At 38.8% G+C, this 12625-nt stretch overlaps 1 protein-coding gene across 1 annotated transcript; it reads left to right on the forward strand.

The window, feature by feature from the left end:
- The first annotated feature begins 1384 nt into the window (after nt 1–1384).
- Nucleotides 1385–12032, forward strand: LOC101847768 (uncharacterized oxidoreductase C663.08c-like). The gene is made up of 4 exons (XM_035972723.1): nt 1385–1858; nt 3844–3997; nt 9163–9331; nt 11798–12032. The coding sequence occupies exons 1-4, from the start codon at nt 1631–1633 to the stop codon at nt 12030–12032; spliced, it is 786 nt and encodes a 261-aa protein (XP_035828616.1). The 5' UTR covers nt 1385–1630.
- Nucleotides 12033–12625: the final 593 nt, after the last annotated feature.

Consider the following 12625-nt stretch of genomic DNA (forward strand, 5'->3'; position numbering starts at 1 on the left):
TAACAAAACGTTTGTCATCAAAGCATGCTTTGACGTATCAGGAAGCAAAGGGTGCAAGAGAGAAGGAACCTGTGCCCCACGCATTGGTATGAGTGATAGAAGGGAGGCAACACACACACACACACGACACACACTCATACACACACACACACTCACACACACACACACACACACACACACACACACACACACACACACAAACACACACACACACACACACACACGCAAACACACACAACACACATACACGTACACACACACACACACACACACACACACAAATGCGTGAAAGCCAACTTGTCTTGGCACGCGCGCAGGCTTAGCCAGCAAACTTCTGTCAAACTCGAGAATCGAGGTCTCGGTCTCAAGAGCTATTTTTAGCAGTGTTCAAGACTCGAGGTCTCGATCTTATGAGCTAATTTTAGCAGTGTTCAAGTCATGGCCTCTAAACAGCCCTCTTGAAGCAGCTTCCAAACTCGAAAATCGGACTCGATTCCTCGATCCTTTTTCAGTTTTGGGATCGAGGCATCGAGTCTTTTTGCCGTCGATCTTGCCCTGGCCTGACCTGAACCGTGCACAGTCAGTCACTGAGCAGTATCATGTCAGTATGGCGACTTGATCAAAAGTACTTTGCTGTTGCTTTTGTTTTTTGTTTTATTTCTTTATTGAGGTGTAATTATCTCACATCTGTCCGTGGATGTCCAAAGACTTACAGTAACAAGAGAGGGTGTACGTAAAATTTGAGTAAATTTACAAACAGTTTAATTAAGATGCAACCCGAGTCTATATAATCAAATAATCACTGCTTCTCTTCCTATTTTTGGAATATCGTTGCAGTCAAATTCACTCGTAGACACAGGCATCATAAATTAAATGTACATAGACGTTCATAATCACCAGTGAACAGTGTATGCCTAACATTCAAAACTGTTTCATTGCCACATATACCCTGTTCACCCCTTTCGGGCTACTCCATAAGCGGCACAAGCACTGATTATGCAAGATTTTCGAAGGCTAAGAGTGGGAGATTCTACCCCAAAAGGGGTGAAGAGTGAAGGGAACATGCATAACACTCAAAACTATTTCAGTTACCTAAATAACCTGTTCATTTCTTTCGGGCCACAAGCACTGATTATGTTAGCTAATTATTGGACGTAAGAAGAAGGAATCTCGCCAAGTCACCAAGTTGGCTCATGGGCAAAATATGACAAAGGGGAAATGAAAGTGAAAAAACAAATTATTTGAAAAGGGATCGTCTCAGTTACATTATTTTGTTGAACCATCTGAAGGTCATACAAGTTCTTTTTACTCTGTGTCATTCGAAGTAGCCGCATTGCAAGACTTGAAAAAACTAGGTTATTAGGTCTTGGCGGCTATTATTTGAATGTGTTTTACCAAGCGTGTAGTTTACGGTTCATTATTCAGTGGTGCATTTAGATGAGCCAAAATACAAAATGCGATGAGTTGAGACTTGCCATTCAAATCAAAATTTAGATTTTATATGCCTGTAGATTTTGGCCCTCAGCCATCGGCAGTAGTTTATAACCTCTTGCTCTTCTCGCAGTAGTGCTTTCAGGTCAACGGAGCAAAGACGACGAGTTTCCGACTTCCACATTGAACCTCATCAACCATGCCTCTAGCTGCTGAAACGATCCTGGTGACTGGAGCATCAAGAGGATTGGGACTGGAATTTGTTAGACAAATTTTACAATTGCCTACAGCACCTGAAATACTCATCGCAGCCTGTCGAAATCCAAGTTCCGCAATCGATCTGCAGAATCTAGCGAAAGGGAATCCGTCCTTGAGAGTGATCAAATTAGATGTGGAAAAAGACGAAGACATAATTTCTGCAGCTCAGGTTTGCAAACATGATTGATAAGTGCTAGTAGAAATCGAAGATGTCAGATGAAAATTCTTTTTTCAATAATGTTATTTACAAAACAAGCAACGCATTTTCGATAATGATTGGATGACTTTAAAAAACCGAGTTGGAAGCGGAATGGATAAATTTTCAAGGCTGTAGCGCAGTTGTATTCTTACTTTGAGAGTTACAGTTAGTAAAAAAAATCGAAAGTGCAGGAATATCTGTATATCGGTCTGAAAAGAGTCTCTTGCCTGTAATAATTGCCTCTATTGCTGTTTACAGCTCTCTTATTTGAACCCCCGACTTGGACAATTCTGACAGCTGTTTTAACTGTCTTCGAGTTTTAGTAAGGAATATTCCGTGCAATTTACCGATCGGCGCAAACTTTGCGCTTCGCGTTTTAACGATGTTATAATTGCGCGGCATGTTATAACAATCGTATTTATATGATTGCATCATTCTTGTGAGTTCTTCAGTTTTCATCTCAATTTAATTTTAATTTTGATTTTGATATTTTTACACTTTTGAAAATAAGAATGTTCCTTGATGTGAGTAAAAGAATAAAGATAGAAGTGAATAAAAACTTTCCTTTTCAAAAACATTAAATAAACCAATTATACGTTGTGAACTTTGAGTTTGATACCTGGCATTGTATAATTCTTGTGGGCTCTTCTGTTTCATACGTTAATTTTAATTTCAATTTTAATTCTTATTCTAATATTTTTACGCTTTTGACAGCATATGAATGTTCCTTGATGTGAGTAAAAGAATAAAGAGGGAAGTGAATTTGTTCAAATAATTATTTCCAAAATGTTAAATAAATTAAATTTTCTATGTGAACTTTGAGTTTGATACATGGCATTGTATCCCTCTTGTGAGCTTTTCAGTTTCGTACGTTTATTTTAATTCTAATATTAATTTTAATATTTTTACACTTTTGAAAATATATGTAAATGTTCCTTGATATGAACGAAAGAATAAAGATGGCTGTGAATTTCTTTTTTAAGAGTTATTTCCAAAATATAAAATATTAACACAATCTTAAGATTGCCACGCAGTTATACGATCGTTGATATGCACGGAACAGATATACATTTTGGAATGCTTGGACGGATTATTTGCTCCTGTATGGCAGGGTAGAATTAATATGTGTGACATTGCGATGGAATGACGCGCTCGTCAATTTCTGTGATTAAGATATTTGTATAATCTAAAGCCTGTGAATTTGCATTGCTTCTGATTTTTAAAAAATATTAATACCCATATATCTTGAACAGAACCCTAGACGTTTGCGATTGAGCGAAGTGTGGTTTGCCCAGTGTCTGAAGTAAAATTAGGGGAAAATATGGCTGCCAAAATCCTATGACTTTCAAAGCTGTAGTTTCTTTAGAAACTGCATGTTTACATTCTTGTCCTTTTGATAAAAGTTTTGTTTTTAAAAGTAAAAACATAACAGAAATGCGTTTTTAAAATGAACGTAAAAGATGTTGACCTTAAAACACCCCCCCCAAAAAAAAAAAATTAAAAAAAAATTTTTTAATCAACGAAGAACAAAAAAATAAAAAACACAAACAAAAATTTTTGAATTGTTCGGCGGACAGGAAATGTCAATTTCTTCGATTTCATTGTTTTGACGAATGCCTGATTTAATCACGATGCCACACATATTTTCTTCCAGATTTTACCATTGTCCCTGCATCACACCTTGTTCAATTCTCTGCATACTTTCTACAAAAGACTACATACTAGTGCCTAGGATAGAATTATCTACATAGGATTTGTATCCCTCTTGAAAGAACTTAATCTGGGACGATCTGAGAAATAATATAGTTACAAGTTAATCTGACTTGGCATTTATAACGTGTTGATTGTTGACCATCAGATCACTAGCGTAAAGCTTGTTCATTTGAAAGGGAATTTAAGAGGGTAGAAATAAATATTACTTTTACCTTAATTTGTTTTCTTTTTCTTATCTGAAGCAAACAAAGAAGATTATAGGAGAGCGAGGACTGAACCTTTTGATCAACAACGCTGGCATCTACTTTCGACAAGATGGCTCTGAACTCAGAACCCAGTCCCGGGAGAATATGCAGCGACATTTCAATGTCAATTGCTCTGGTGAGTTTGCAGTTTTATCAATATAAATGTGCAACGGCCTGGAAAACTAGGTGGAAGACGCACAGTCATGAAGCAAGATACCTGGAGACCTGTAGGTGTCATCTCTGACTCAGGGATTGACGTGTTATGACCCTCTATCCTTCACGGTCGCGAGCTGGCGTTACATAATATTCTGCTGTATCTAAGCCGGTCCATGTTTTTCTGTGGTCCATCCATGTTACTCTTTGTTTTCCCCTGGCTCTAGTGATGGGCCGATACCACAATTTAGGTATCGATGTCGATACCTAGTACTTTTTCAAGGTATCGATACTGATACCTCGATACCTAATGCTATTGGTAACATACGTCGGGGGTAATAAGTAAAGACAAAAATACAACTATACTTTTCCAAGTATTTAGGTAATCGTGTCTAGACAAGTTGTGACTATTTAGCTGAGACTCAAACAAAAATTATTTGTAAAAGTGAGAGAGAGAGAGAGAGAGAGAGAGAGAGAGAGAGAGAGAGAGAGAGAGAGAGAGAGAGAGAGAGAGAGAGAGAGAGAAGAGAGAGAGATAAATACCCAAATATGAGAATAAAAACAAAAAATTAAGTGAAGTATTGGAGGAAAGTCAACTTTGCAGAAAATGTTAGTATTGGAAAATAAAAACACAAGAGTTTTAAAAAGGCAATTCAATTTACCAGATTTTTAGCAACTTTAAATTAAACCAATGAGGATAAATCAGGGCTGTCAGTGAAGATTTTGCAAAATCACTAGATAGATTTCATGAAAAACTTCTCTCTTTTTTGTTAAAAAATCACTAGATTGATTTAAGAATCTTGCCCCCTACGAAAACTTATCAGTTTTGATAAACAAAAAATTTTTCAGGGCCCAAGTCACTTGCTTTGGCAGCCCTGGAATAAATAACACATAGGTATCGATGTTTAGAGCAGGTATCGGTACCGATACCGATACCTATATGTATCTAAGTATCGAGTACCTGGTATCGATACCTGCCAATCACTACCTGGCTCTCTTTGCCTGCATCTCTCTTTCTATACCCTTCTTTGACAATGGTCTCGTGTCGTTAAGTGTCCAAAGGATTGTATTTTTCTATATTTTATTTCATTCTGCAGGGTTTGTCTTGTGTGGAGAATCTAACACACCTCACTGTTCCTCTTTTTTGCTTTCCAACTCATTCTGGCCATTCTGCGGTAGAACTACATCTCAAGCGTAGCTATCTTGTTTTCTTCCTTCTTTGTCAAAGTCCTGGTCTCAGCGCCATAATATAGGGATATGGGGAAGATGTAGCATTCCAGTATTTTTTTTTCTTTTAGGTAGAGATAATTCCCTGAATGTAAATAGTTTTTGCATTTGGCTTAATCTTGTTTTTGCATTTGCTGTTCTTATGTTTATTTCTTTTTCAAATCTGCCATTGTCTGTGCTTATGCTATTTTCGCCGTGGGCTTTTCTTTTTGGGGTGTTTTTAATTGCGAGCTCCATCTCTGATTTTTAGAGTATTTAAGTCATTATTGTTGCTTGGTTGTGGTTGAGGTTGGCCTTTTATCCTCAGATAATTCTACTACTTCTTTTTTCTCAAATAACATTTTCCCTTCCTTGTCTTCTACAACTCCTAATGAGCTCTTGCAGTGGTCAGAGTCTATGTCAGCTCATGGGTATGCTTTACATTGTCTAATGCTGTTTCTGAATCCTTTTTTGTCACGAGGTAATCCAGTTGATATGTGTCAACATCTCCAGTGCTTTTCCATGTATACAACATGTTTTTGCTATTTGTTGAAAGAAGGTGTTTGCTATCATTAGATTCTTTTCCTTACAAACATTTAGCAGTCTTTCCCTTCTTTTGTTATGTTATCCTAATCTGTAGTTGTCAATGATGTCTTGATATTGTCCCTTTCTAATTATAGTTTTCAGGTCTCCCATTATGATGACTGCGTCATTCGATTTTACTTCTTTCAGGACTTTATCTATTTTGAGATACAGCCTGTCAAACACAAAATATCGGCTTCTCATTGAACTTGTACACTCATCATTTTCATATTTTCGTCCAATTCTCTGTCGGAACATTGAACTAAAAATGCCTACTAATGCTGTTAATCGTGTTTCTGAAGCTTACATCTGAGATATCCCTCTCGATATCCATGGCCAGAGCAGAGACTCAGAGACAGAGAAGTATAACCATCTAGTGACAAGGCAAAGCGCTTCATGAAAACCAAACAGCGCGAGTTTTCCTTTAAAATAACGGACATTACTTTCTTTACTTTTTTCTATAATGGTTTGGTTTTTCAGAAAAACAACACTTCCATGCCCCAACACAATCGTACTGAAAAAAAGAAAAGAAAGAAAAGTGAGAAAGAAAAAAAAGAAAGAATGAAAGAAAGAACAAGCGCCCGCTTCTTGCATAGTTGTTCAAATGCAGATTGCGCCCTAAATATGCAAATGCAAAAACTTTGACCTTGTCCCAGTTCGGCAGCTTGTAACGTATCTAGCTCAGTTCAAATATGTATGACATCGCAGTGAAATCAGGCGCTCGTCAACATATTAAAATCGAAGAAATCAACATTTGTCCGACTGTATTGGGAAATTTCTATCGAATGTTTTGTTTGGTGCCAAACATATAATGTCCGGTTTTAGTCACATTTCTGTTTGAATTTTTTTTATTGAAAAACTTTGATCAAAGACACACACACACACACACACACACACACACACACACACACACACACACACACACACACACACACACACACACACACACACACACACACACACACACACATACAACATGCAGTTTCCAAGGTCGCTACTGCTATGGAAGTCACTAAACTTTAGCGGCCATTTTCTGGTTAATTTTACATCTGACACCAAGCCACCACGACTTCCTCCAATCACTAATATATATGTCGACTTCCATTCAAGACAGATGGGTATTTTGTTTCATCAAAAGTACATTAAATAAACAGGCTTTAAGTTTACACCAATAACACCATAAGCCAACAAAAAATTGACGAGCGCATGATTCCAACGCGTCTTGACACATATTCATGTCACACACGAAAGAACCAGCCATCCGTTTTTCTGGTTTGTAAAGACATCTAAAAAGAAACAAAAGGCATCTTAGTGGTGCGCTAGACGTCTTTACAAACCAGAATTACAGATGATTGCTCCTTGTGTGTGGTACGTGAATATTTATTGACCTGGGCTGGCTTTCAGCAGACATCCACCCCCACCTCTCTCTCTCTCTCCCTCTCCCTCTCTCTCTCTCTCTTTCTCTCTCTCTCTCTCTCTCTCTCTCTCTCTCTCTCTCTCTCTCTCTCTCTCTCTCTCTCTCCCAACTTGCATAACAGTTACATATATTCAACCCAGATTCAAGTTATGAATGCTCGGAAATGCACTTTAATTCTGCAGTAACCTCACTAGGCTATCCAACACAGTTGGGATATGAATATTTATTGACCTCATTTGTTTTTTAACTGACTTCTACACCCCCCCCCACCACCCCATCTTTCCTAATGTGCCTAATTGTTATGTTAAACCCACATTCAAATTATGAATGCCCCGAAATGCAATCACTAGTCTAAGTGCCGAAGACTAAAGGTGCTGCAAAAGAGTAACAAACACAAAAAGAAGGAAAGATAAGGACGATAGATATTTGATAAGAAAGAAGAAGCAAACCATACAAAAGCATCCGTCAACAACACACGAACGAGTTTTGACTGTATGTATATAAATGTACTAACAAACAATATTAAGACTTGTTAAAAATTGAATTTCATAGTCCAAATATTGCTTCAATAAAGGGCACAATTACCTTATTTGGGTTGTTATGGCGCTCGCAACTGCATGAGGTCATATGAACGCCAAAGGGTGGATGTCAACAGAGAAGTCCAAACGGGGAATCAGGCTTACTCTGTTCACCTCTCTAGACTCATCAGCACAAAGTCTGCTTTGACTATCAAGGCACCCCGGAAATAGCAGTTCACAAAAGAAGGACAAACGTACGAAAGAAGTGCAAGAAAAAGGACGATAGTAAGAATGAATAAAGAAATAGCATCAGTTCCTTTTATGTTGTTCCGGCACGGTATTACCATGACATTGATAAATCAGCCCATTTACAATTTTACTGTGCATAAGAACATGTTAATATCCCCCCTTTGGGAATGGCCTAAAGACAACTTCAGGCCATCTGGAACCAGATGTTCCCCATTTTATTCCATAGTTAACATCTTGACCACAGGCGAAGGTAACTTGTTTGAAAGGATAATGAAAGTGAGACTAAGAGCCAGGTAGAAAAGAGGCCACACACGAAACCTTTTTTCAACAGTAGGGACATGATAATTAACAAAACTTCTTATTCGCGGCAGCAATAATGAGTTGGGAATGAAAACGTAATAATAACTTTTAAACGCAATGTGAGAGTAAAGGTTTTCAGAATATTCAACAGACAATTTCCCTGCAGATGTGAATACACAAACTGACGGGGGAAAAAAGCAGGAAAGACAATATTAGAAGTTATCTATTAGCAATTTGGTTTCGAATTTGGTTGTCTTTGTCTAGCCTTTCGTGAACAGGAAAATCAAGTTATGATCTGATTAAAGAGTGGTAAAAAGCAGAGAAAAAGAAACAAGCACCCAAAACGGCCACTAGATTGTTGAGAGTTAGCACCCCCCCCCCTCCCGGTAGCGACCGAAAAATTGTCTTCTCTAAAATTGTCTCCTTTCACCTCCTTTCCTGTTCTCTAGCAATGTTCTGCTGTCTGCTTTCATTTCCACTTTCTGCCCCCGCCCCTCGTCCCCTTTGCCCCCTCCTCTGGGCTCCTGACTCTTTCTGCAGCCTTTCTACTGCTACTCCTTTGCTCCTCCTTACTGCTGTCTTTCTGCCACACCCCTGATCTTCTGGTAGGAAAGATCTATACCTAGCCTTCTCGGACAAGGGCGAAAAATCTCGGAGGGCCCGTGTGCAAGTTGCGCACGCTAAAGATCCCTTTGTGGTCTAAAATCGATAAGAGCTGGCTTCGGCCGCCACCCCGGCAAAATTCCAAACTTCCTACCGACCGAAAACATTAGGTGTGTCCCGCGCGCTCATATGACTTATGCAGTTGCGAGCGCCGTAAAACACTTTACAAAAACAAAAAAACCCCAAAACAAAACAATGTAACCTTTATACTTTGTTTGTGTTGTCCAGGCACCATCATCATGTCACAGAAGTTCCTGCCTCTCCTAGAGCAAGCCGCGGCTCAGAACAATTCTCAGGCAATGAGTTGTAGCAAAGCTGCGCTGGTCAATCTTTCTTCCATTAAGGGATCCTTGAATGAGACATATAAGAACGGAAGGGGAACGTTCTTGCATTACAAGTGAGTTTTTATTGTTTTGATACCCTCAAAATTTCAAGAATTTCAAATTCATTACTCCCTCCCTTCCTGACTCCCTCCTTCTCTTCATTTGCAGCTTGGGGTGGCTTATTTCAAGGAAATTTGAGAGTGGATCTATCATTTTAATATTAATCTTGTTCACAATTTTTTTGGTTCGTGTTCGTTGTATTGTGTTCATCTTAGATAGCAAGAAATCATCTTTTTGTGTGAGCACGGTTACTTTGTACTGATTGCCAGTTGTTTTTTTCTCCACTTAGTCACACTTCAGTTTGTTTAATTAATAATGTATCTTCTTTTCTCTGTTTTCCTGTTCAAAAACTTATGTTTCCATTTTGCTAGTTGTAATTTTAGCATAATGCATTTTATGTAAAGATTTGCACAATTGGCCCTTGTCTTACAACATTTTGCCTTATAATTTTTTTAGCCCACTACCATGAGCTATACGTATGTTATCAAGTTTGTAGGCCAGTGTCTGATCCTTGAAGCTTTTCTTCCAAATAACGCTTGGCCTTTTATTTCTCCGACTGTTGAATCTTTCCTGATACAGTCTGGGACCAAGGACTGGGGATGGACTTCTTTTTAAAAAATTGAAAAATGTCTATGCGTCTTACAAAGCTTCTCCCAGTCCAGCCAACCGTACCTACTTGCAGAGGTCCCTGACACGGCCCTGGCAAATGGCAGTATGTTGACGCCAACTGTAGCCAACCAACCAAACCCCCTCACCCCCCCCCCCCCTCCTTCGGTCCCACTTCCGTTTCTTAGATGGATAAATTAAAACAAAGGGATGGGAACACCAAGTCCAGGAGGCAGAACACGTCAATGTCTGGTAGACGCTATGCTCCTCACTAAGGCCGGTCCCAATACTGTAGCTCTCTGTACGTCTATATCTGGGCTAGTGCGAGGCACGCTCGCTGCGTGTCAGCACAGTCGTACTGTTGGTTGGGGTCTGTGGGATCTGGCAATTGACGGGTCTGCCTTGCTATGTACCAGTACTGTGTGCCGTGTGCCGTGTTTTACTGTCAAGTTCATGTTATGCAGCAGCGTTAATGGAACATCATCCACAACTTCCATGACCATATTTTGACAAATATTGCAAAATTAAAGAGCCTTTTAAGGACGTTACAACCTGGTGTAAAAAATTAACGATTTTTTATCCTTTAGGGGGGGGGGGCTACACCTGAAGGCTATCTCGCTTATTACGAGACCGAATTTTACCGAATTTCACACATTTAACAAGCATAGTAAGAAGTCTTAAAATCCGCAATCAAATATGAGAAAAATGTTTCGTTTCCATGGATACGTCGGCCATATTGGATTTTGTTGACATGTCTTACGTAATGAATACCGTACTTATCGCTCATGGAAATTGATAGTTTTTTGCATGCGTGTTAACAAACATTGGATCTAAAATTTGTCTGTTGTTGTTGTTTTTTTTAATGAATGAGAAGATTTTTAATGAGCTATTTTTCCTGAGGTAGCATTCAAGTTTGCGAAAAATCCGTGAAAATCCACACTCCAGACACCACCAACAAGAATCTATTCCATATATCAAAAATTCAACAGATAATTTTTCTAGTATTACATCTTCTCTTCATTCTGCGAAAATTTCATGAAGCTTGGATGAAAAATGGTGGAGTTATTCAGAAAAGTATAGAGAAAAGTCCCGTTTTAAGAAAACGGTCGATAAAGAAAAATAAAATATTGACTTCATGAGGAAATGGCGGTGACAAACATGCCCGGCATGGGAATAAATACGTTTGTTTTGTTGTTGTTGGGGTTTTTTGGGTTGTTTTTTTTTGGAGGGGGGGTTCTCATGCGATGAAATAGTTGTAGGAGAGGCTGAGGAAGGTAAAGATCCTTCAACTCAAATTCCATAATCTTGACTTTGGGGGTGTAGCCCCCCCCCCCCCTTTCCTTAATTTTGCTGTGACAAAAACTAAGGACTTTAATAAAAAAGACTTTTGTAAAGACCTGTGGGAACCCTGTATGAGAGTTGTAATACGCATTCCTTGCTTCAATCCTGTCTCCTCTCTCGCTTGGTCTGTTTTCCTTCTTTCATAATTCCAATCTCCTCACCTGGTACGATATTCTTTCATTCTTACATTGTCCGTGCTTCGAGATAAGTATATGGACACTACACATCAGATACTTAGATAGATTTAGGTCTAGATCTAGATAGATTCTGAGGGGTATCTACTCCGGAGTAGATCTACCGTTCTAAAGTCTTAAAAGGCACCAAGATTCTTAAGACGCTAGAATAATGCTAAACATGTTTGTTTTGTATTACTTTTGATTTTCGAAAAAATTTAGTCCTCGGTCATCATAATATGTCATTAAGTTTCCACCAATGCTAAATAATAATTATGTTTCAGCATTGAATTATTCTGTCAATATCTTTCTTGGAAAAAACAGATCAACTTTTTTCTCTTGTCATTTTTTCCCCTTCAGATGCTCCAAATCTGCGGAGACTATGGCAACTATTTTGATCTCTCGAGAGTTGAGAGGAGCTGGTATTTTGGCTTTTGCTCTTCACCCGGGCTGGGTACGTACAGCCATGGGGACAAAAGAAGCCGATCTGTCTCCGGAGGAAAGCATTACTGGCTGCCTTCAGGTGATTGGATCGCAAGGTGAAGAGAGCGCTGGGAAGCTTCTCAATTACAACGGAGATGTGATTCCTTTCTAACAAGCGGCTCCTTGTCTTCTGTGCGTGTGTGTGTGTATGTGTGTGTGTGTGTGGGGGGGGGGGGTTTGTATGTGTGTGCATGTGTATATTGGTTGTACTTTTTTTAGGTCTTTTATTTAATTTTGTTTAAACACTCATTTTTCGTGAGGTGGGGGAGATGTTTGTTATTTTTGTTGGGAATGTTTCTTTGGAGGAGGGGGGGGGGGGTGCCTAGAAGTCAACTATAAGTGCACCAACCAAAGATCATCCATCCCTTTTGTCATAAAATGAAATTTAGTTACAAAGGGTAATGGGTATCAGCTCACCCTAACGAGACGAAGTGAACAATTCCAGGCGGCCTTATGTGAACAAATACACAGGGGGTATAAAGTGCTGAGTTCACTACATTATGTGAACATATCTTCACCTCTGGGTTTTTTTAAAAAACTTTTTTTTTTGCTTCAAGCCGGGAAATACAATTCAATCATGAGCTTTGATTCACGTCTTTGGACTCCTGCAACTACGTAGTGAAATTTATTTATTTATTTATTTATTTTTAGTGGAATTGATCTTCTATTATCTCAGTGAAATATGATACAGCAATTGCTGTTTCT

This window comes from Aplysia californica, unplaced genomic scaffold (genome assembly GCF_000002075.1).
Source record: "Aplysia californica isolate F4 #8 unplaced genomic scaffold, AplCal3.0 scaffold00813, whole genome shotgun sequence".
Classification (NCBI taxonomy): domain Eukaryota; kingdom Metazoa; phylum Mollusca; class Gastropoda; order Aplysiida; family Aplysiidae; genus Aplysia; species Aplysia californica.

Excerpts from the sequence above, each read along its gene's own strand:
- LOC101847768 (XM_035972723.1), top strand. The coding sequence starts at position 1,631 with ATGCCTCTAGCTGCTGAAACGATCCTGGTGACTGGAGCATCAAGAGGA. Across the intron at positions 1,859-3,843 it reads ACATAATTTCTGCAGCTCAG|CAAACAAAGAAGATTATAGG; the intron begins GTTTGCAAACAT and ends TCTTATCTGAAG. Across the intron at positions 9,332-11,797 it reads GGAACGTTCTTGCATTACAA|ATGCTCCAAATCTGCGGAGA; the intron begins GTGAGTTTTTAT and ends TTTCCCCTTCAG.